The 22,250-nt window shown below is 46.8% G+C and overlaps 2 protein-coding genes across 4 annotated transcripts in view; one reads left to right on the forward strand and one right to left on the reverse strand.

The window, feature by feature from the left end:
- Nucleotides 1-165: 165 nt before the first annotated feature.
- APEX2 (apurinic/apyrimidinic endodeoxyribonuclease 2) lies at nucleotides 166-19,616 on the reverse strand. Its single transcript, XM_012553371.3, has 6 exons — nucleotides 19,366-19,616; nucleotides 18,638-18,721; nucleotides 15,463-15,643; nucleotides 4,922-5,068; nucleotides 3,893-3,962; nucleotides 166-2,198 (listed from the first exon to the last, which is right to left on the reverse strand). The coding sequence occupies exons 1-6, from the start codon at nucleotides 19,478-19,480 to the stop codon at nucleotides 1,344-1,346; spliced, it is 1,452 nt and encodes a 483-aa protein (XP_012408825.1). The 5' UTR covers nucleotides 19,481-19,616; the 3' UTR covers nucleotides 166-1,343.
- Nucleotides 19,617-19,645: 29 nt separating this feature from the next.
- The window catches only part of LOC100927726 (speedy protein E4A), a 35,102-nt gene continuing 32,497 nt past the window's right edge, over nucleotides 19,646-22,250 (forward strand). Inside the window, exon 1 of one of the 3 annotated variants that reach the window (XM_012553381.2) lies at nucleotides 19,646-19,784. Coding sequence is in view for 1 of the 3 variants with exons in the window: in XM_023507078.2 (XP_023362846.1) it covers nucleotides 20,410-20,420 (11 nt within the window). In the remaining 2 variants the exon portion in view is untranslated. Of the gene's footprint in view, nucleotides 19,785-20,019; nucleotides 20,421-22,250 lie in introns of those variants that run through there. The other 2 variants (XM_031944964.1, XM_023507078.2) reach the window with 2 other exon arrangements.

A 22,250-nucleotide genomic window follows, 5' to 3' on the forward strand; every position in this document is an offset into this window, starting at 1 on the left:
CTCCCAATTCCCTTGCTCTAGCCCGTCCTGAGGCCCAGGCCCAGGCCGCCCCCCTCCCCCCCAACTCCCCCGGCCCTCATCACAACCTTCCCATTCCTGCTGAGGCCCTTGCCATTTGCCCCTCCCCCCCCCCCGCCCCAGGTCTCTGCACAGGCCCCACTTCCACGCGGCACCAGCCACCTGACTCCTCTCAGACTCTTTCACTTGCCTCAGCACCCACCACAGGCCCTCAACAGAACACCCACAGGCTGAGAGAGAGGCCTTCAAAGCCCATCCAGTCTGGCAGCCTCTCTGCAAAGAGATGCAAGGCTGGGCACCCGCCCTCTGATGGCCCGATGGGCTTCTCAGACACCAAGAGCCACCCTCATGATGACGACTCTGGTTGCTTCTGGGCTCGGCAGACACGGAGGACGGAAGCCCTGGCCACGGGCTCGAGAAAGTGAGGGTACGGCGCCAGGCTGTGGGCAAAGGCCGGCCGTGCTCAGTCCTATCTCCCTTCACTGGGCCCTCTCAGGGTCCAAGATGGCAGAAAGCAGTATCTCCCTATCTGACCCCCTCTGTGTGCCTGACCTACACACTCAGCCAATCACCAGTTGGCATCCTGGTCTGGGGCAATCCCCGAGGTGGACTTCCGGTCTCAGGCAGGGACTCTGACCACAAATTACAGCCACTTCCCCTACAGCTGCCCCCCTCGGGGCTCCTCGCTGATAGTGCCAGCCAACCAGAATGCCTCTAGGTGTATTAAAGACGGGAGAGACAGCAAAGTGAAGTGGGCCTCCATTCTGTCTAAACCTTGGCTGTCACCAGTACCCATCACGCAACCCGTCTCCGAGCCATCAGAGGTGGCCCTGGGGCTACTGAAGTCTCCTTCCAGCTTCAGACCTGAAGGCAACTCTACAAGGGAAGCCCCGAATGGCAAAGGGCTGAGAAAAAGACCCACACAAGAGACCTCCCTTCCTCTCCAACAGCACTATGGGATTGGGCATTTTCATGACATACACCATGTACCCGAGAGCCCCGAGTCCGGCGGGGCTTTAGTCGGCCGTGAAGCGGCTGCCAACCTCCTCTGGAAAGGAAACCCAACTCGGGGGGCCTTGGGAAACCCCATAAAAGGTGCTTTGACAGTTCAAAGATCCAAACTTTATTAATATAAAATTAGGTGTGGTTTTTTTTAAAAAAGTAAAACAAACTCAAGGTTAGCAGCAGTTCCCTTCTTTCCCCCAGCCGCCTTTAGTCCCATTAACACCTGCTCTGGGGTCCCTCGGAGGGCATTGGCAACCAGCCGCTAAAACACGGTGATCTCTGTAACATGAAAGCTCCACCAAGGGAGTGAGAAGGAGCCCTCAGTGAGGGGCTGGGGTCTTGCCAGAGACCCACAGAAAGAAGTCGCAACGGGCAACGGGATTGCCACTGTGGCCCACGGGCCGAGAACAGACGTAGAACTGCCGGCCAAAGTTGGGCCCGGCTTTCCTCACTGTGCGCAGCACGCAGGGCTCCCCGTGGCCCTTGCACAGAGGAGGACGAGGGGGGCCTTTCAGAACCGCCTTCCAAAACGCTGCCTGGCCCTCGCCTGGCTCGGGGGCTGGGGGTGCCGCTCCCCCGGGGTCCCGGCCAGCCGGCTCGGTCTCCGGCTCCTGGGCTCTGGTGACGGGGGCTTTTTCTGGGGGACGGCCTGCCTGGAAGAACCTCAGGAGGCTCAGCTGGCCCTGGCCCGGGTCCCCACAGGTTCTCTTGGCCCGGTTCTTAGACACCCCGACACCGTTCTTTTCCTCTCGGGGTGGGGCTGAAGTGGGCCCCGGAAGGTTGGGGTCCACTTTGACCAGGAACCGGGAGAGTTTCTGCTGTCGCCCAGCAAACTCCGGCAGGTACCGGGTACAGAGTGGGGGACAGCGGGGGGCCGGGATGAGCTCGGCCCTCAGGGTGGCCCCCACGGGGCAGTGGTCTGAGCCCTCCACCTCAGGCATGAGGAAGGAGTCCTCAAACTCCCCCAGCACCAGGGCTCTGTCGCCGAGGATATAGTCGAGTCGGGTACCATAGTTAGTGAGGCGTGCCCCCGTAGCGGTCGACCAGCAGGTGAAGGCACCGACTTTGGTCGGGTGGAAGTGACGGAAACTGTCAACGAACAGCCCATTCTCCCCGTCAGGCCGCCACAGGAACTGGGTGAGCCACTGGCGCCCGGGGTTCTCTTCAAAGCACGCCTGGGGTAGGCAATCGAGAGCCAGAGAACGTCAGAGGCAGCAAGACCCTGAGCAAGTACCAAGAGCAATCCCTCTGTGTCCGTGAATGGCAGAGCCAGATGGGACTCGAGGCCGGCGAGTCTGGGTCGCCTTTTACAAAGGAGGAAAATGAGGCACACAGAGGGGAGACTCCCCTGAAGTCCCAGCAGGCCCCAATCAAGGTGGGCCTTCAACCTCTCGGGCTCAAGTTTTGATGCCCCCCCACTACCTGTGACTTCCGGCAAAGTCCTTCCTCCCTCTGGGCCCCGGTTTCCTCCTTTGTAAAGTGAGAACGACCCCACTCACACTCCATTTCCCAGAGGCACCGGACATATGGCATGGCCACCGCTAGTGACCCCACCTGGAAAGCAATCTCTCGGCCTTCTTTTCAGTTTCTGGGGAAGCCTCTCAAAGCCCCACTGTGGCCCGGGCCGTGACCCCGAGGACACGTTCACTAGCTGTCGGCTTTGAATCCCTGCCCCCTCAGCGCCAACAATAGAGCACTGCACACAGTAGGCTCCTTGAACACACGAACGTGTGAGTGAAATTCCAGGCCCAGAACAATAGGTAGAGACTGTGGAGAGCCAATCAGAAGGGCCCCCGGTGGAGTGGTCCACCTCAGGAGGTAGTGACTCCCTGTCCCCAGCATTCTTCCCGACAAGGACATTGTGGAGAAGATGCTCATTCAAGTATGGGTTAGCCTCAGTGGCCTCTGGGAGGCCTTTCTGTCTCGGGAACTCGAAGAACACAAGGTCCTCCTCAATCTAGTCCCTGCTCACGTCTCTAGTTTCCCCTCCCATGATTCCTATCCATAAAGAGCCTCCGTCTCAGCTCAACTTCCCTGGCTGCTGAAAGATACTCTTGCTCAGGCCATTGTGCAAGCCAAGAATGTCCGGCCCTCTGCCCTTCGGAGTACCCGACCTCTGGGCCCCCCAACCAGGTACTGATTCCTAAGCTGGGCACCTCACGACACAAAGGGCCTCCGGGGTCTGTGAGGGAACACCATCATGAAGAACAGATTTTCTCTCTAAAATCCTACATCAAAAACTCCTGAGCTGGGCCAGCTACGTGCTGCAGTGGATAGAGCACCAGCCCTGAAGTCAGGAGGACCTGAGTTCAAATCTGGTCTCAGACACTTTTCCTGCTGTGTGACTCTGGGCAAGTCACTTAACCCCAATAGCCTTGGAAGAAAAATAAAACTACTGAGTCTACTTTTTTTTTTTTAAACATGAAATTAGACCGAATTTCATAAGAACACCGTGTGTCGGAGCTGGAAGGCGTCTTACAAATTTACAACCCCTCATTTTACAGAAAGGGAAACTGAGCCTCAGAAAGGTGATGATACCCAAAGAACATTAGAGCTGGAAAGAGCTTTCAAGCCCACAGAAATCAACTGACAGCTCCTAATATCAGTAGGGCTCGCTAAAGGCCTCATGGCTCAGGGGTAGAGGAACAGGCTTCAGATCCTGGCTTTGCCTCTTCCTAGCATGAATTGACTTGAACTCTGGTCACCTCCTGACCTCTGACTCTAGATGGACTGACCTCTTAAGGTCCGCCCCCTCCCCCAGCTCAAATTCTATGATCAACACAGTAGAGTAAGAAGAGGACACTGAGAGTGTGTCTGCAGGCACGGGTTAAGACAGAGACAGCAAGGTTAGCAGAGAAGCAATCCTCACCAGATCTGGAGGGTCACAGTGGTCCAGAGGCTGATGAGAGGTGTTGACGTCGCCCAGGATGATCACATGGCTGGGAAAGAAGAGGCCCATGGTCCGTGAGTCAGAGGCTGACACTGGGGGGCAGGGGAAAGAGGCCTGGCCTGGAACTGGGAGGCGCAGGGCACAGGCTTGGCTCTGCCCATTATGAGTTGTGTGGCTGTGGGCAAACTCCTCCACCCCCCCCCTTCTGGGATACAAAGACAAAGGCTCTTCCCCTTACCTCTCCCCCCCACCCCCGAATGAGTCTAAGTCTCCCAGGAGCATTTGATGATCCCAAGGCCTTTCCCCTCTCCAGCCCTTCTTCCCCCCCTTGCCCTTCCTCTTGACAGTCCCCAGTGGGAAGGGCTACAGCTCTGCTCAAAGTAGGTGGCTCGGCCTTCTTGGGCCTTCCTCGGGCCCTCCTCCGTGCTCACACGGGCTACTTCCTGGACCTCCCATGCCTTCCCTCCTGTAAAGCCCAACTTCAGTGCCCTCCCCACTTGGAAACCATCGTCTCCCTCAGCTCTCGCCTCTCTGCTGCATTCAGTGTCTAAGGCCGTATGTTACAGCTGCCTGGCGGAGGCTCACTCCCCGATCTGACTCGGAAATCCACGAGAGCCTACTTATCTCTAGGGATTCTCCTCGGTGGAGAGCACGGCAGAAATGAATGGGGGGGGGGGGAAATTCAGGCCACGTCCCTTTTCTTGCTCGGGGAGGGGGTGATTCACCAGAGGTGGGGGGCAGCTTGGCCGAGGTTCTTCAGAGAATCAGCATTTTGCTTTGGAAGGAACCTCAGAGACCTATCTTTTATAAACAAGGAAATGAGGTCCAGAGAACAAAAATCTTTGCCCCAGGTTACCAGGGAACTAAGGAAAAGCCAGTTTAGAGTCTAGGGCCTTCTAGAACTCCTGGCACCATCTTTCTCCCCCCCCGCCCACTTCTGGCTGCTGTATAGAAAAGCCAGGTCGAGAGCCCAGGGCCTTCACTTCTGGCTGCTGGGTCGCTTCTTACCTGCCCGTCCGCAGGAGGGCTTCAGCTCGGAGTTGCAGGAGTCGGTAGAAACGCAGCTTGTAGGTCAGTCGTTCCGGCTTGTCGGGGTCCGCATGGGGGCAGTAGACGTTGATTATTGTCAAGGTCTTCTCGTGCCCATCTGAAGTGCTGCCGAGGGATAACAAGGGTACTATCAGTTATCAAAAACAACTTGTACTATCAACAACACTAAGGTCAGCACTGGAAACTGATAACGTACTTTGCACACACTCCCCTAGTGAAGGGTTCTTCCCCCACAGTTAGTGAAGACCCTGACCGCCTCAGATCCGTCCTGGCCTCCCTTTTAAGCTTTCAAAGGTGATCACAAGACCGGGGAAGGTCCATTTTCTCTGCCAGTGCTCAGTCCATTTCCTAACCCTTTCTCGTACAAGCTACCACTCAGAGTCTGGCTCCTTAAGAGGAACAGCCAGACCACCGTCTATTAGTAACTGGGTAGTTCAAAAGAAAGACTGGGGTATACAGCTGAGTATGGAGTGATTCTAAAAAGCAAAACCATGGAGGAAAAGGGAAAAAGAGTCACTTTGTTATATGAATGAGGTGTGAGAGCAAGAACCGATACAGAGGAATCAGAAGGGGGACAAGGGCTCATGGGTCTGAAATCCTACTCTCACTGGAAATGTGTTACAGGGATCTCTCTCTCTCTCTTTCTCTTTCTCTCTCTCTATATATAATTAATAATTAATATATTATATATTTTACATATAAGATATATAACATATTAATTATTAATAATATAATAAATAATATATAATAATAATAAATAAATATATATAAATAAGATACAGATAGATACCTAGAAGGGCATAAAAGTCCTCCAAATTTATAAAGAAATAAGAAAGGGAAATAATAAGATAAGAGGGGGATACATGAAGTGTATAGATTAAGAGGAATCAGATAAAGAGGAAGGGAAAAGTAGGGGGAGAGGAGAAGGGCGGGATCACCGGTTGGGGATAGGTTAAATAATAAGGCAAGGTAGCAAGGGGAGAAGTAAAACAGAAAAGTCAGCAGGGACAGGAAATAAGAGATACACATAAACATAAGCATAATGCTCAAGACTAGAATTTATTAGAAAAAAAAGTAGGAGTGGGAATCACTGATTTCAGGCAAAGTTAAAGCTAAAATAGATTTAATCAAGAGAAAAACATGGCAGTCATATTAATCAATATTGTTTTAGACTGTTTAAAATAACTACACAGGACAAGGTCAGACTATTGTTGGGGTGTGGGAAATGATGAGTTGGGGGATTTGGAAAAATGTAAGACTACTACAGCCTTACAAAGATGTATGTGAATGTATATGTGTATATATGTGTGATTGTAGATATCTGTGTGTGTGTGTGTGTGTGTGTGTATGGATATATATATATATATGTCTGTATGTATAACTACATCCATGCTTAACTGTAGCCTTCTTAGGAAGGAAAAAGGAAAAAAGAATAAAGTAAAAAATGTGCAGCAGAGAACAAAAATAACCTATAAGGAAGCCAAGAGAAGATGGATAGCTCTGAATACAATGGGCAATATTTATTAAATAGGTTTTCTTGAAATGGAAATTTATTGTTTCATATTTTGAATCCTCTATTCTGTTTTGCTGTGCACATGGCAATGGTTTTTTTTCTTCTTTGTATTTAAGTTTTAAATAAATAAAAGAAAAGAAAATGTGGTACAGCTAAAAAAAAAAAAGAAAGAAAGAAAATAATACCTGAAAAACAGAATAGGTCAAATGGTGAAAAAGACAAAAATCCAGTGAAGAGAAAACCTCCTTAAAAAGTAGAATCGGACAAGTGGAACCTAATGCTTCCATGAGACATCAAAAAACAATAAAAACAAAATCAAGAGAATGAAAAAAAAAAAAGGGAAAATCTGTCATTGGAAAAACAACTGACCTGGGGAATAGATCAAGGAGAATTTAAGAATGATCAGATTAGCTGGGAGAGATAAGAAACAGATAGAAAGAGAGAGACAGAGAGAGCCCTTAAACATTAGATTTAAAGAAATTATCAAGGCAAATGAACCTGAAATCCTAGAACCAGAAGGTGAAATAGAAATACAAAGAGTCTACCCATCACCTCCTGAACAATTATCCCAAATGAAAAGTCCTAGAAATACTCCAGAGCTCCCAAGTCAAGGAGAAAAGATTGCAAGCGGCCAAAAGGAAACAATCCCCAAATCATGGAACCACAGTCAGGCTAACAGAAGATTTAGTATCTTCTACATCAAAGGATCAGGATAATAGGAATATGATATTCCGGAGGACAAAGTAGCCAGGCTTACAACTACGAATCACCTTCCCTTCCTTCTGGGGAAACAGGAATATTTAAGAAAACAGAGGACTTTTGAGCATTCCTGATGAAAATATCAGAGCTGAACAGAAAATCTGACTTTCAAATACAGACACAAGAGAAGCATAAAAAGGTAATCAGAAAACAGAAATCATAAAGGCTTCAATAAGATTAAACTGTTTATATTCTGACAAGGAGAGATAGATGATACTTGTAACTTTTAAGGTGGTTTTTTTAGGGCAGTTAGGAAGAGTATATATCGAGGGCATGGGTGGGAGTCGATTATAATGGAATGAAATCTAAAAAAATAAAATTAAATGATGAGAAAAAGGATACACTGAGAGAAACAGGAAGAATAGGCTACATTGTCTCACATAATAGAGTTACAAAAAAGCTCAGACAGTGGAGGGAAAGATAGGAGAGTACTCACTCTCACTGTAATTGGCTCAAAGAGGGAATAGCGTACATGCTCAGTTGCATTTAGAAATCTATCTTATCTTACAGGGAAGGAAGAGAAAGGAATAAGAGAAGGGGAAGGGGAGAACTGACAAAATGGAGGGCGGATCGAAGGAGGCAATGGTCAGAGGCAAAACACTTTTGAGGAGGGATGGAATGAAAGGAGAGAGTAAGATAAATGCAGAGGGGAGGAACAGGATGGACACACAGTAATCGTAACAGTGAAAAAATGTTTACAGGAAGTTTCTCTGATAAAGGTCTCATTTCTCAAATACATGGAGAACTTCATCAAGTATATAAAAAATACAAGTCGGCCCCCGATTGATCAATGGGTAAGAAACACAAACAGGAGGTTTTCAGAAGAAATCAAGGCTACGTAAAGCTATATGGAAAAATGCCCTAAGTTACTAGTGATTAGGGAACGGCAACTTAAAACAACTCCGAGCTACCACCTCACACACTTAAGATAGGCTAATAGGGCAGAAAGAGAAAATGAGAAATGTTGGAGGGGATGTGGGAAAATTGGGACAGAGAGGTACTGATGGTGGTTGTGAACTGATCGAACCCTTCTGGATCTGAACCATTTCGAACTCCGCCCAAAGGGCTATCAAACTGTGTGTTTTCTCTGACCCAATCAAGGTCTGTGTTCTGATGAAATCAATAAAAAGAAAAAGGACCTCTGTGGACAAAAATAATTATAGCATCTCTCTTAGTAGCGGCGACCAACTGGAAATTGGGGGGATGCTCCCTTTGATTAACAGAGGACTTCCAAGCACTTCTTATGAGAAAATCAGAGCACCACAGAAACTTTGAAGTAAAAATAAAGGCGTCAAATTGAACAAAAAGGTAATTCTGAGCAATCAATATGAGGGACTAAACAGAGATGACATGTATTTTATTTTATTTTTTTGTTTTTGTTTTTCCTGAGGCAATTAGGGTTAAGTGACGCTGTGTAACCCTGGGCCAGTCTCCTCACTTCTGCCTGCCTCCATTACCTCACCTGTAAAATGCTTGGCAAGTTGCTTTACTTCTGCCTGCCTCTGTTTCCTCACCTGTAAAATGCTGGGCAAGTCTCTTTGCTTCTGCCTGCCTCGGTTTCCTCATCTGTAAAATGCTGGGCAAATCTTTTCACTCCTGCCTGCCTTTGTTTCCTTACCTGTAAAATGCTGGGCAAGTCTCTTCACTTCTGCCTGCCTCCATTTTCCTTACCTGTAAAATGCTGGGCATGTCTCTTCACTTCTGCCTGCCTCGGTTTCCTCACCTGTAAAATGCTGGTCATAAGAACATCCACCTTCCCAGGGTTGTTGTAAGGCTCAAATGAGAACATGTTTGTGAACGCAAACATCAAAGTGCTATTCTTAATAAAAATAACTGTCTTATTGTTGATGATGATCTTAAAAGCAGAAAGGAAAGGAAGGAGAAAAGGAATAGATGAGGGAGCTGGAGAAAGTGTGTTCTGAGAGCTAATAGGAAACCTTGGGAGTTTAGTGAGGTCGGGAGACTCACGTTAGCGGCTGGGAGACCCAAGCTATTTGATACTGTCCAGTGAGACCTTCCAAAAGCCTGAAGGAGCACGTGAGTGGGAAGGAGGGGACAGATGGGATTTTGTAAATGATCAGATAGGACAGTGCTTGAAGTCATCAAGTCCGGCCCCTCATTCTACAGAAAAGAACCCCCAATTCAGAGGATTCATTTGACTCGCCCACCAGCACGAAGGGCAGCAGTGGCAGAGATGGGATTTGTACCCGCAGCTCCTGCTCTCCATGGCACCACGCTGCCTTTCCTACTCTACTGCTCTAGAAAGTCTGCATCCCACCCACGAGAAGCGGATTTCGGGCTTCTCAGAAGCAAGTAGTACTCAGGACAGCGAGGGGCAAAGAGGACCAGAAACACTACGAGGTGTCCCCAGAGCGCTGCACTAAGATCTTTGGGACACCCTATATCAGCTGGCCTTAGAGGAAGTGAAAGACACAATCCCACAATAAACTCCGAAAGGATGTGACCTGAATGATAAAGGATCAAACCACCAAAAAAATGAGAAGAGAAAGAGATCAGGGAGCATTTCCACAGTATATGTCTAGGGACTGACTTCTTAACTGAAGGAGGAAGGGACAGAAGTGATTTCGAAAGCTAAACAAAGAATTTCAACTAAATGAAACTGAAAGGTGGTCGGCTGAAGCAAATTAAGACTGGGATAAGAAGAGAAGCGCCCGGGTGGGACAATCTTTGTATCAAATATCTCCGAGGGGGTCCCGATACCCAGGATCTCGAGACAACGGGTGACTGTGTCTGTGGGAGCCGTCCCTCCAGAGACACGTGGACAAAGCAGGTGGAGTTCTCGAAACAACTGCCAACTACTAACGGCTATAAGGAAGAATGCTCCGAATCATTAATAAGAAAACTGTGAATCACAACAACTCGGAGCTTTCTCCTCACTCCCTGCGAGCTGGCCAAAAAGCCCCAGAAGTATAATGAGTGCCAGAGGGCTTGCACCAAGGCAGGCAGCTTAATAAAGACAGTGTTTCCTGGAGCTTCTTTCCCTCTTCTGTCTCTCATCTCTCTCCCTCTGTCCCTTTTCTTCATCTCTCTGCTCTTCCCTCTCCCCATCTCTCCCCCTCTCCCTCTTCTCTCTCTGTCTCTCTGACTCAACACTCAGAGCAAGTGTTTGCAAAAACAAAATAATGGCATGGTTTCACATGTGTGACTGATAGCATATTTCCTGCCTTCTCCATAGGTGGGGGAGAGGCGGGAGGGAATTCAGAACTCAATTATTTTTTAAACTAATGCCAAAAATCTCTTCCTCTCCCTCTGTCCCTTTTCTTCATCTCTTTGCTCTTCCCTCTCCCCATCTCTCCCCCTCTCTCTCTGACTCAATACTCAGAGCAAGTGTTTTTAAAAACAAAATAATGGCATGGTTTCCTATGTATGGATGCTAGCATATTTCCTGCCTTTCCATAGGTGGGGGAGAAGTGGGAGGGAATTAAGAGCTCAATTTTTTAAAACTAAAGCTAAAAGTCTCTTCCTCTCCCTCTGTCCTTTTTCTTGATCTCTTTGCTCTTCCCTCTCTTTCTGTCTCTCTGTCCCTCTCGTTGAACACTCAGAGCAAGTGTTTGCACAAACAAAATAATGGTATGAGTTTACATATATGGCTGCTAGTATATTTCCTGCCTTTCCATAGGTGGGGGAGAAGTGGGAGAGAATTAAGAGCTCAATTTTTTAAAAAACTAAAGCTAAAAGTCTCTTCCTCTCCCTCTGTCCTTTTTCTTCATCTCTTTGCTCTTCCCTCTCTTTCTGTCTCTCTGTCCCTCTCGTTGAACACTCAGAGCAAGTGTTTGCACAAACAAAATAATGGTATGATTTTACATGTATGGCTGCTAGCATATTTCCTGCCTTTCCACAGGTGGGGAGAAGTGGGAAAATTAAAAAATTTTTAAAACTAAAGCTAAAACTCTTCCTCTCCCTCTTCCCTTTTCTTCATCTCTTTGCTCTTCCCTCTCCTTTTTGCCTCTTGTCCCTCTTTTGAACACCCAGAGAAGTGTTTGCACAAACAAAATAATGGTATGATTTTAAATATGGCTGCTAAATTTCCTGCCTTTCCATAGGTGGGGAGAAGGGAAATTAAGAGTCAATTTTAAAAAACTAAAGCTAAAAGTCTCTTCCTCTCCCTCTGTCCTTTTTCTTCATCTCTTTGCTCTTCCCTCTCTTTCTGTCTCTCTGTCCCTCTCGTTGAACACTCAGAGCAAGTGTTTGCACAAACAAAATAATGGTATGAGTTTACATATATGGCTGCTAGTATATTTCCTGCCTTTCCATAGGTGGGGGAGAAGTGGGAGAATTAAACTCAATTTTTAAAAAACTAAGCTAAATTCTCTTCCCTCCCTCTGTCCTTTTTTCATCTCTTTGTCCCCTCTCTCTTTCTCATTGAACCTCAACAATGTTTGCAAAAAACAAAATAATGGTATATTTTACATATATGGCTGCTAGTATATTTCCTGCCTTTCCATAGGTGGGGAGAAGTGGGGAGAATTAAAAGAGCTCAATTTTTTAAAACTAAAATAAAACTCTCTTCCTCTCCTCTGTCCTTTTTTTCATCTCTTTTGCTCTTCCCTCTCTTTCTTCTCCTGTCCCTCTCTTGAACCTAGACAAGTTTTGCACAAACAAAATAATGGTATGAGTTTCTTATGGCTGCTAGTATATTTCCTGCCTTTCCATAGGTGGGGAAGTGGGAGGGAATTAAATCAATTTTTTAAAAACTAATGCCAAAAATCTCTTCCTCTCCCTCTGTCCCTTTTCTTCATCTCTTTGCTCTTCCCTCTCCCCATCTCTCCCCCTCTCTCTCTGACTCAATACTCAGAGCAAGTGTTTTTAAAAACAAAATAATGGCATGGTTTCCTATGTATGGATGCTAGCATATTTCCTGCCTTTCCATAGGTGGGGGAGAAGTGGGAGGGAATTAAGAGCTCAATTTTTTAAAACTAAAGCTAAAAGTCTCTTCCTCTCCCTCTGTCCTTTTTCTTGATCTCTTTTGCTCTTCCCTCTCTTTCTGTCTCTCTGTCCCTCTCGTTGAACACTCAGAGCAAGTGTTTGCACAAACAAAATAATGGTATGAGTTTACATATATGGCTGCTAGTATATTTCCTGCCTTTCCATAGGTGGGGGAGAAGTGGGAGAGAATTAAGAGCTCAATTTTTTAAAAAACTAAAGCTAAAAGTCTCTTCCTCTCCCTCTGTCCTTTTTCTTCATCTCTTTGCTCTTCCCTCTCTTTCTGTCTCTCTGTCCCTCTCGTTGAACACTCAGAGCAAGTGTTTGTAAAAACAAAATAATGGTATGATTTTACATGTATGGCTGATAGCATATTTCCTGCCTTTCCACAGGTGGGGGAGAGGTGGGAGGGAAGAACTCAATTTTTTTTTAAAAAACTAAAGCTAAGACTACTGGGCTTATTCTCCAAGGAGATACTAAAAAGGGAAAGGGACCTGTATGTGCCAAAATGTTTGTGGCAGCCCTCTTTGTAGTGGCCAGAGACTGGAAACTCAGTGGATGCCCATCAACTGGAGAATGGCTGGGTAAACTCTGGTATATGAATGTTATGGAATATTATTGTTCGGTAAGAAATGAGCAGCAGGAGGATTTCAGAGAGGCCTGGAGAGACTGACACAAACTGATGCTGAGGGAAATGAGCAGAACCAGGAGATCATTATATACGTCAACAATGATACTATATGAAGATGTGTATTCTGATGGAAGGGGATTTCTTTGACAAAGAGACCTAATTCAGTTTTAACTGCTCAATGATGGACAGAAGCAGCTACACCCAGAGAAAGAACACTGGGAAATGAATTTAAACTGTTTGCATTTTGGTTTTTCTTCCCAGGTTATTTTTACCTTCTGAATCCAATTCTTCCTGTGCAACAAGAGAACTGTTGGGTTCTGCACACATAGATTGTATCTAGGATATACTACGACATATTCAACATGTATAGGACTGCTTGCCATCTGGGGCAGGGGGTGGAGGGAGGGAGGGGAAAAATCGGAACAGAAGTGAGTGCAAGGGATAATGTTGTAAAAAATTACCCTGGCATGGGTTCTGGCCATAAAAAGTTATTATAATAAAAAATAAAATAAAATTTAAAAACCAAACCAAACAAAAACTAAAGCTAAGAATCTCTTCCTCTCCCTCTGTCCCTTTTCTTCATCTCTTTGCTCTTCCCTCTCCCCATCTCTCCCCCTCTCTCTCTGACTCAATACTCAGAGCAAGTGTTTTTAAAAACAAAATAATGGCATGGTTTCCTATGTATGGCTGATAGCATATTTTCTGCTTTATCCACAGGTGGGGGAGAGGCAAGAGGGAAGTACGAACTCCATTTTTAAAAAAACTAAAGCTAAAAGTCTCTTCCTCTCCCTCTGTCCTTTTTCTTCATCTCTTTGCTCTTCCCTCTCTCTCTGTCTCTCATTGAACACTCAGAGCAAGTGTTTGCAAAAACAAAATAATGGTATGATTTCACATATGTGACTGATAGCATATTTTCTGCCTTTCCACAGGTGGGGGAGAGGTGGGAGGAAGAGAATTCAGAGCTCAATTTTTTAAAACTAAAGTTACAAATCTCTTCCTCTCCCTCTGTCCTTTTTCTTCATCTCTTTGCTCTTCCCTCTCTCCCTCTCTTTCTGTCTCTGTGACTCAATACTCAGAGCAAGTGTTTGCAAAAACAAAATAATGGCATGGTTTCATATGTATCACTTATCAGTCATATCATATTTCCTGCCTTCTCAATAGGTGGGGGAGAGGCAGGAGGGAGAAAATTAAGAACTCAATTTTTTTAAACTAAAGCTGAAAATCTTTTCGTCTCCTTCCATCCCTTTTCTTCATCTCTCTGCTCTTCCCTTCCCCCATCTCTCTGTCAACACTCAGAGCAACTGTTTGCAAAAACAAAAAACTGGCAGGATTTCACATTTATGATTGATATATTTCTTGCCTTCTCAATGGGTGGGGGAGAGGTGGGAGAGAATTAAGAACTCATCTTTTCTTTTTTTTTAAACTAAAGCTAAAATTCTCTTCCTTTCCCTCCATTCCTTTTTTTCATCTCTGTGCTCTTTGCTCTCCCCATCTATGTCTCCTCTCTCTTTCTCTCGACACTCAGGGAGATTATTTGCAAAAACAAAAAACTGGCAGGATTTTACATTTATGATTGATATATTTCTTGCCTTCTCAATGGGTGGGGGAGAGAATTAAGAACTCATTTAAAAAAAAATACTAAAACTAAAATTCTCTTCCTTTCCCTCCATTCCTTTTTTTCATCTCGGTGTGCTTTGCTCTCCCCATCTCTGTCTCCTGTCTCCTCTCTCTCTGTCTCTGTCTCTGTCTCTCTCTGTGTGTTTTTCTCTCTCTCTCTCTGTCTCTCTCAACACACAGGGAGATCATTTGCAAAAACCAAAAACTGGCAGGATTTTACATTTATGAGTGATATATTTCTTGCCTTCTCAATGGGTGGGGGAGAGGTGGGAGAGAATTAAGAACTCAATTTTTTTTAAACTAAAGCTAAAATTCTCTTCCTTTCCCTCCATTCCTCTTCTTCATGTCTGTGTTCTTTGCTCTCCCCATCTCTCTCTCTCTCTCTGAACACTCAGAGCGATTGTTTGCAAAAACAAAAAAACTGGCAGGATTTCACATTTATGATTGATATATTTCTTGCCTTCTCAATGGGTAGGGGAGAGGGGAGAGGGAGAGAAGAACTCAAATTTTTTAAAACTAAAGCTAAAAATAAATAAATAACAAATTTGGAGGGAAATTACCGTGGTGAAGGAACAAAAGACATCAATAATTTTTTTTAAAAGTTCATTTGACTCTCCATGATTCATAAAGAAATGTACATTTAAGAAGTTCAAAAATTTCTCATTTGAATAAAAAGAAAATATTTTAAAAAATCCTAGTCCATGAGTGCACAGACGTGGAGGACAGGATGTGATCAGAGAGCTGTATGCCAGGGAAAGAACAGGCTCCCCTAGTGGGCCAAAATGCTCCCCCAGCTTCTCCACTGGGAAGCCCTCCTGTGCAGAAACAAGAGATCATGGACAAAAATAACAAAATTGAGGATGTAGCTTTTTATGTACCGGGGCCAGTTATCAAATGTTACAACTCCCTTTCTGCCCTGTCCATAACCCACTGAATCCGGATGAGAGGAGTTATCTAGTAGTGATCCCAACGCCAGCAAGGGAGGTCTAAGGAAAAGTGGCTTTGGCTGCAGGTCAGGCAAGTGTCAACGTTTACCGTATCTGGTGCTGAGTGAGGACTGCCCGGCCTTCGCTGTCCAGGGCCCGCAGCTCATCTTCAGTGAACTCCTCCGTGTTTCCATACGCGCCCACGGCACCCTCGTGATTGGTTAGGAGGTTGGTCAGGCCTTCCTCGGCTGCCCCTGGAGTGGCGTTATTTTTACAGAAGGTGGCCACACCTGGCGGAATGAGGGACACAAAGAGAGGATGAGCCACAGAATGAATGCTAAAAGAAAAATGGACCCCAAACTCTCTGAGCTTGGAAAGTCAACAGCTCTAGGCTCGTTAATTTGGTTTTTTTGGAGGGGGGGAGGAGGACTGACCTACAGAAAAGGGACCCATCCATGAGCAGGAGAGTTCATGTGAAGAGAGGCAGGCAATTGATGGATCAACACTCAGTACCATGCTAAAGTGGGGGAGAAAGGCCAAAATAGTCCCTGCCCCGGGTGTGGAGTGATCAGCTATGAATGACTTGGCCATTCTCAGCAATACAATCATCCAAGGCTATTCTGAAGAACTTAGGATGAAAAATGGTGTCCAGACCCAGAGAAAGGACTGATTGCCTCTGGATACAAACAGAAGCATTCTTTTTTGAAAACTATTTTTTGAGGGTTTTTTTTGGGGGGAGATCTATGTTTTCTTGTGAAACATAATGTTTTGCACACCGTCACAGGTGCCTTCTCATGAGGGGGTGTGTGGGGAGGAAGGGAAGAATCTGGAACTCAAAGTTTTTTAAAAAATGTAAAAAATTGTTTGCCATGGAAGTGGGGAAAAATGAAATAATCCAAAGATAGTCCCTGCCCTCAAGAAGCTTACATTTCAGTGAGGGAGACGGGGATGTAAATAATTAATAACATACAAGATACATAGAGTGGAGACAGAAGGTATTTTGGAGAGGAAAATTAGGGAGACAGCTGGATGTAGCAGTGGACAGAGTGTTAGGATTGGAGGCAGGAAGATGTGAGTTCAAATCCGGCCTCCAGCCATTTACTAGCTGTGTGAACTTGGGCGGGTCACTTTACCTGTTTGCCCTCTCAAAAGGGGAAAATAAAAGCATATTCCTCCCAGAGTATTTGTGAGAGCCAAAGTAGATAATATGTGTAAAGCCCTTAGTTCAGTGTCTGACATACAGTGGGTGCTTACTAAATGCGTGGCCCTTTCCCTAGCACCCAGGGACATCAGGAATGGCTTCCTGGACAAAGCAGCAGTCTCGAGGGATGCGAGTTGAAGAGGAAGTGAGGTGATGAGGCAAAATTAGATAGCACCTTCTGCACCCACAATGCCTCACCTGTGGGAGGAAGGGAGGAGATGGTTTTTTTCTTGGGGCCAAGTTCAGTCATTATAATTTCTCAGATTTCATTGTTTGGTTATTCCTTCCACTTACACGGCCGTGGAGTCCAACTCCTTCATTTTACAGAATGGGAAGTTCTGGACTAGAGGAAGGGAAAAGGACTTGCCAATGCCTCACAAGAGTAAATCTGGGTACAGAACCAGGGTTCAAATCCCCATCCTCTGCCTTCAAATCAATCCTTTCTTCCCATTGCCCTCAGCCTGCCGTTCCTAGCATTACAGATCCCTCCATTTTAAGTGTCTTGTTAGTGATTTTTGGTTATAATTCTTGGCCTCCCCTCCCTGACATTATTGACACTGGCACTGTAGGCCTAGGCCAAAGAAAGTCCTTTCTAGGAAGTGGTTTAGTATAGAAAGAGCCAACAGCTGTTGTCCTCCAGGACAAACGGGGTGTCACTCCTGGATTCTGCCTCACCCTCCGGTGCTTTGGGGCACACTGAGCTCTTTCCTCACCACACCTGTGGGGCAGGTGGGATTCATTATTCCCATTTTACAGAGGCTAAGGGGAAGCTCAGATAACCAGGATCACAGCTTATATCAGAGCTTCTCAAAGGGTGACACGGAGATTCCAAGGACTCCCTGAGGTCAAAGCCATTTTCATAATAATATGGAAATGTTTTACTTTCTAATATAGCAACTCTTCATAGATCCAATACCTGTGAAGAGAAGCTCTTTAGGGGGGTCCAAAAAGTCCGAGAACCCTAATTCTGTTAACAGGATTATAGGGTGAAGAAGTGAAAAGGCCTGTAGCGACCATCTAATCTAACTCCTTCATGTTATAAAGGGGAAAGTGAGGTTCAGAGAAGGGAAGAAACTTTCCTCAAATGGCAAAGTCCATGGTGGTAGCAGGGCTGGGTGGTGAAGTAGACAGAGGGGTGGATTTCAGCTAAGAAGATCTGAGGTCAAACCCAGCCTTCGCTGGGTGGCCCCAAACATGTCAATGAACTGCTCCGTGCCTCAGTTCCCCTATCTGTGAAGTGGGGACCCTAATTTCCCAGGGTTGTTGGGAGGATCAAATGAGATCATATTTATAAAGAGCTAGCTAGCTTTTATTATCTAAGCTCACCAACTGAAATGTCTTTCTTTTTTCCTGAGGCAATTGGGGTTAAGTGACTTGCCCAGGGTCGCACAGCCAGGAAGTGTGAAGTGTCTGAGGCCACATTTGAACTCAGGTCCTCCTGACTTCAGGGCTGGTGCTCTGTCCACTGCACCCCCTAGCTGCCCCTTATCTGAGATGTCTCGAGGAGGAAGCTGGATTATATGCAGTTCACTGTCCTACTGCTAAAGAGCTGAAAGGCTTGGAGATGAGCTAATCCTACCCCCTTCATTTCAGAGGAGGAAACTGAGGCCCAGGAAAGGACTGCAGGGTCATAGACTCTAAGGAGCTTAAAAGGTGTTCTCATTCAAGCTTCTAAGGCTACAGACGGGGCAAGGAGACCCCAGAAAGGGGAAGGGATTTGGGACACAAAACAGCAAGAGTGGAAAGGGACCTTAAAAAATTTCAGTCCCAAGTTTGAGTTTTCAGTGACTGACTCAGAGTCAAGGATCATTTGGATCAGAAAAAAAAATTCAACCCAGATTCTTGGGTATTCCCCCAACTGATTATTTTTTTCCCCTCAGTGTTTAAACTCTTCTAAAAAAAATCAAAGTATGAGTGCTCTAATAATAGTAGCGGTAATTATGAACACAGCACCTGTTTCTTGCTCAAAAACTTGGATGGGCGGTACCCAGTGCGAGTCTCGTTACCCCGTGGGAAACCACGGCTCCACAAAGTTCAGGACGGATGTCTAGACCTTCCCAGCCTCCCAGATCCCCCCACACACCTGAGTAGCCACTGCGACCTCGACTGAAGCTAAAGTAGGAGCTGTATCCCTCCACGATGGCCAGGGGCTCTTCCAGCAGGTCCCCTGGGGGGACAGAGAAGGAATAGCCACTGTGGGTAGGCTCTGGAGCCACAACCCTGCCCCCTGCAAGGCTGGCCAGAGGAAGTGCCTGGCTCCCTGACCAAAGCCAGACTGCCCTGAGTTGGGGGCAACCCATGACAGAGGGTCAGCTCTGGGCCAGTTGGGGGAGAGAGGGCAGGAGTTCAGTGGAGGGGGGGGGGCGGGGGAGACGATCCTGGGGAACTTTTTGGCTCATCGGAGTCTGGTGGGGCTGACTTGGCGGGGGCACGGGGGTCAGTGTGGTGCTTTGGGGAGGAAGTGACCTTTAGGGTCAGAGGAAGGGTCAGAGCGTGTCTCTTGGCAGTGGCTCGGAGAAGAGTAGGAGGATGCTATCCTCTCTGGGGCAGGGCAGATGTGGGAGGGGGAGTGTCTGTAGGTAGGGGAGCGCGCCTCCTAGCGGGCAGGTAGCGCGGGCGGGGTAAGGTGGAAGGGGAGGGGCAATGACCTTTGGGGGGCAGAGAGAGGCTGAGAAGGGGGATCCAGTCCTGGGCGGGCGTAGAGAGCAGACCAGATCTCCTGGGAGGGTCTCCTGGGGAAAGGCCGGGGCTGGTGGGGGGCCTCGGGGTGGGAGGGGCGGGGTGTGGGGTGGGGCACGCCTCAGTTCTCACGAGTGACTCGGGTCTCCTGTAGGCAGGTCACATCGGCCCCCAGGGAATCGAGCAGGCGTCTCAGGGCCTCGGGCGATCGCCGGATCCCATTTATGTTCCAGCTCACCAGCCGCATGTCGCCCCGCGCTTTCTCCGTCAGCAAAGCGCGGGTGCAGGATGGGGCGGGGCGCGGCGGGGTCCGGGCGTTTGGACAGGAGAGGCCGGCCGCTTGCCAGGCGCAGGCGTAAGCGCAGGCGCACTCGGCCGGGCCCGTTGACGCCAGGGAGGGGCGTGGCGAAGGCGTGGCGAGGGAGGGACGGCGGCAGTCTTGGTTTACCTTTTCTCCCGGACCTCCGAGCTGGCATCTGGAACCTCGGAGCCCATTGACTCGAACGTCTTCCTTCTGTAGAAAGAAAAACTGGGACGTCAGAACGCAGCAGGTATTTACCGCTCGTGTTAGTCGCCAATATGACGGCTCCTCCGAGTTTGCAAAGTACTTAATATGCATGTTCTCATTTGAGCCTCGCAGCAACCCTGTGTGATTCGGGGCCAATCCGTTCCCTAGCATCTGCTCTCACCCCCTCTGCCCCCACATTGTGGGCATCTCCTGGCTCTCGATGTCAGAATTTACCCAGCATCCTACTTGATGCCGTGATGTCCAATGAATGAAGCCTGGATTTCAAAGGTTTGTGGGATGTTGCCCCTGGAAGGTATCCCGGGCGTGTAATCCAGCCCCGGATCCTACAGGTGGGGAAAGGGAGACCCGGGGAGAGGCAGGGACGTGCCCGCGGAGCATCCCCGTGCCCGCAGGCCGGCCCCCCTCCTCGGCCGTCTCGGGTTGAATCCCATCTGGCCGGATTCGGCTTCTCAGCCAAACTACGCGAAGCCTTTTCTGAACCCGGGGGGCCCACCTCGTAGGTGGCACGGTGCGGGGGACTGGAGTGGGGAGTCGCCAAGCCCCGAGGTGAAACCCACCGGGCCAATCCGGGGGCTCTCTCCGCCTCGGTTTCCTCGACTGTGAAATGGACTAATCCGAAGCATCCACCTCCCAGGGTTGCTGTCAGGATGAAATATGCGTAAGAGCACTTTGCAAACCTCGAAAGTTAGCTGTTTTTAGGATGATGAGGATGATTGTTTCCTTCCTTTATCAGAGTATCTGGTGTTTACTGTGTATATAGTCTTCTGTGTTGTCTTCCTTCTTAAGTAGGGCTGTGACATTTTTATCAGGATCCCAAGGCTGTAGCAAAGTGCCTGGCACATAATAGAAACATTTTGCTGATTATCTGCAAATAAGTTTAGCTCATGGTTTAAAAAAAATTTTTTTCCAGAGTGTATTGTTTATCCAATTACATGTACAGAGTTTTCAGCATTCATTCGCCTAATATTTTGAGTTTTTAATTTTTTTCTCCCTCCTTTTTTTTTTAAATCCCCCTTTATTTCCTCCTCCCCAAGACGGTAAGCAGTCTCAGATAGGTTATATATGTATGATGTATGTGATATGATGTATGTATAGGTTATCCATGTATGATGTCCAGGATATGATATGCTATATCGCGAAAGAAGAATCAGGCCAAAAGGGGAAAAAAAAAAAAAACCCAAGAGAGAAAAAGTAAACAAACAGAAAAGGTGAAAATTGTTGGCTTGGATCCATCCTCTCTGGATGGGGATGGCATTTTTCCATCCCAGGTCTATTGTAATTGGCTTGGGATCACGGAGTAGAGCTCAGTCTGTGGTGGTCCGTCATCATCCAGTTTTGCTGTTAACTGTGTACCATGTTCTCCTGTTTCTGCTCCCCGCTCAGCATCAGTTCTTGTCTTTCCAGGCCTTTCTAAAATCATCTTGTTCATCATTTTGGATAGAACAATAATATTCCGTTACCTGCATATGCCGTAGCTTATTTAGCCATTCCCCCAACTGAAGGGCATCCACTCACTTTCCCATTCCTTACCAGTGCACAAAAGGCTGCTGCCAACATTTTTGCACCTGTGGCTACTTTCCCCTCTTTCCCGATCCTACAGATCCAGTAGTGAGACTGCTGGATCAAAAGGTAGCCACAGTTGGCTAGCTTTTGGGGCCTAGTTCCTTATTGGTCTCCAGGATGCCCGGATCAATTCACAAGTAGCCCTTGATTTGATTTGTATTTTTGATATGGAAGATTAACCTATTCCCAAGCTCTATAATTTACAAACTACTGAGCAGCATCAGTGGCTTGTTCTGCCTTGTTTAAATACTTTCTGTGTCCTTTTTGATTCCTTGTGAGTAGGGGTGGCTGGGTAGCAGCACTGCAGGGGACTTTCAATGCAGGAGTCAAGATTCATTTTCATATTTAGGTCCAGTTTGGGGCTCTTACTAGCTGTGTGACCCTGCGCAAGTCACTGAGTTTACCTCAGTTTTCTCATCTGTAAAATAATCTGGAGAAGGGAATGGCAAACCATTCCAGTATCTCTGCCCATTAATTTATTTTATGCAAAATTTTCATTATTATATAATGAGAGGATAGCCAATAACTTTGAAAGACAAAACAAAGTCAATGGCCACAGTTATTTGCTGCCTTGCTTTTGTGGGGAAATTTCCTAATCTTCATCTGGATCCCTACTGAGAAAAGCAGAATGATGCTGTTTTTTAGTACTTGATGGGAGAGGAATTATAATAAAAATGGTCAGTATGAAATCCTTTAATGATGAGTAACAGAATCAAAGATATAAAATACATCCATGGGTTGGTTGGTTGGTTTTGGTTTTTTGATATAATCATATTAGGATTGGTTACATTTATTTTCAAATTGCAACCACTATTCTAAAAGGAGAAATCCTATTGTCTTATTTTCTGAGATAGAGATAATAGAGAGAGCAATTTTTTCTCCAGGAAATTTATGTCAACCATTAGAAGGGAAATCTCTTCCGACA

The sequence above is a fragment of the Sarcophilus harrisii genome, chromosome X (assembly GCF_902635505.1).
Source record: "Sarcophilus harrisii chromosome X, mSarHar1.11, whole genome shotgun sequence".
Taxonomy (NCBI): Eukaryota; Metazoa; Chordata; class Mammalia; order Dasyuromorphia; family Dasyuridae; genus Sarcophilus; species Sarcophilus harrisii.

What these genes read in the sequence shown, in the direction of transcription:
- APEX2 (XM_012553371.3), bottom strand. Translation starts at nt 19,480, where the DNA reads ATGCGGCTGGTGAGCTGGAACATAAATGGGATCCGGCGATCGCCCGAG. An exon ending in ACAGGAGACCCGAGTCACTC is followed by an intron (nt 18,722 to 19,365) that starts GTGAGAACTGAG and finishes CTGTCCCCCCAG; the next exon opens with GGGACCTGCTGGAAGAGCCC. An exon ending in AGGTCGCAGTGGCTACTCAG is followed by an intron (nt 15,644 to 18,637) that starts GTGTGTGGGGGG and finishes TCATTCCGCCAG; the next exon opens with GTGTGGCCACCTTCTGTAAA.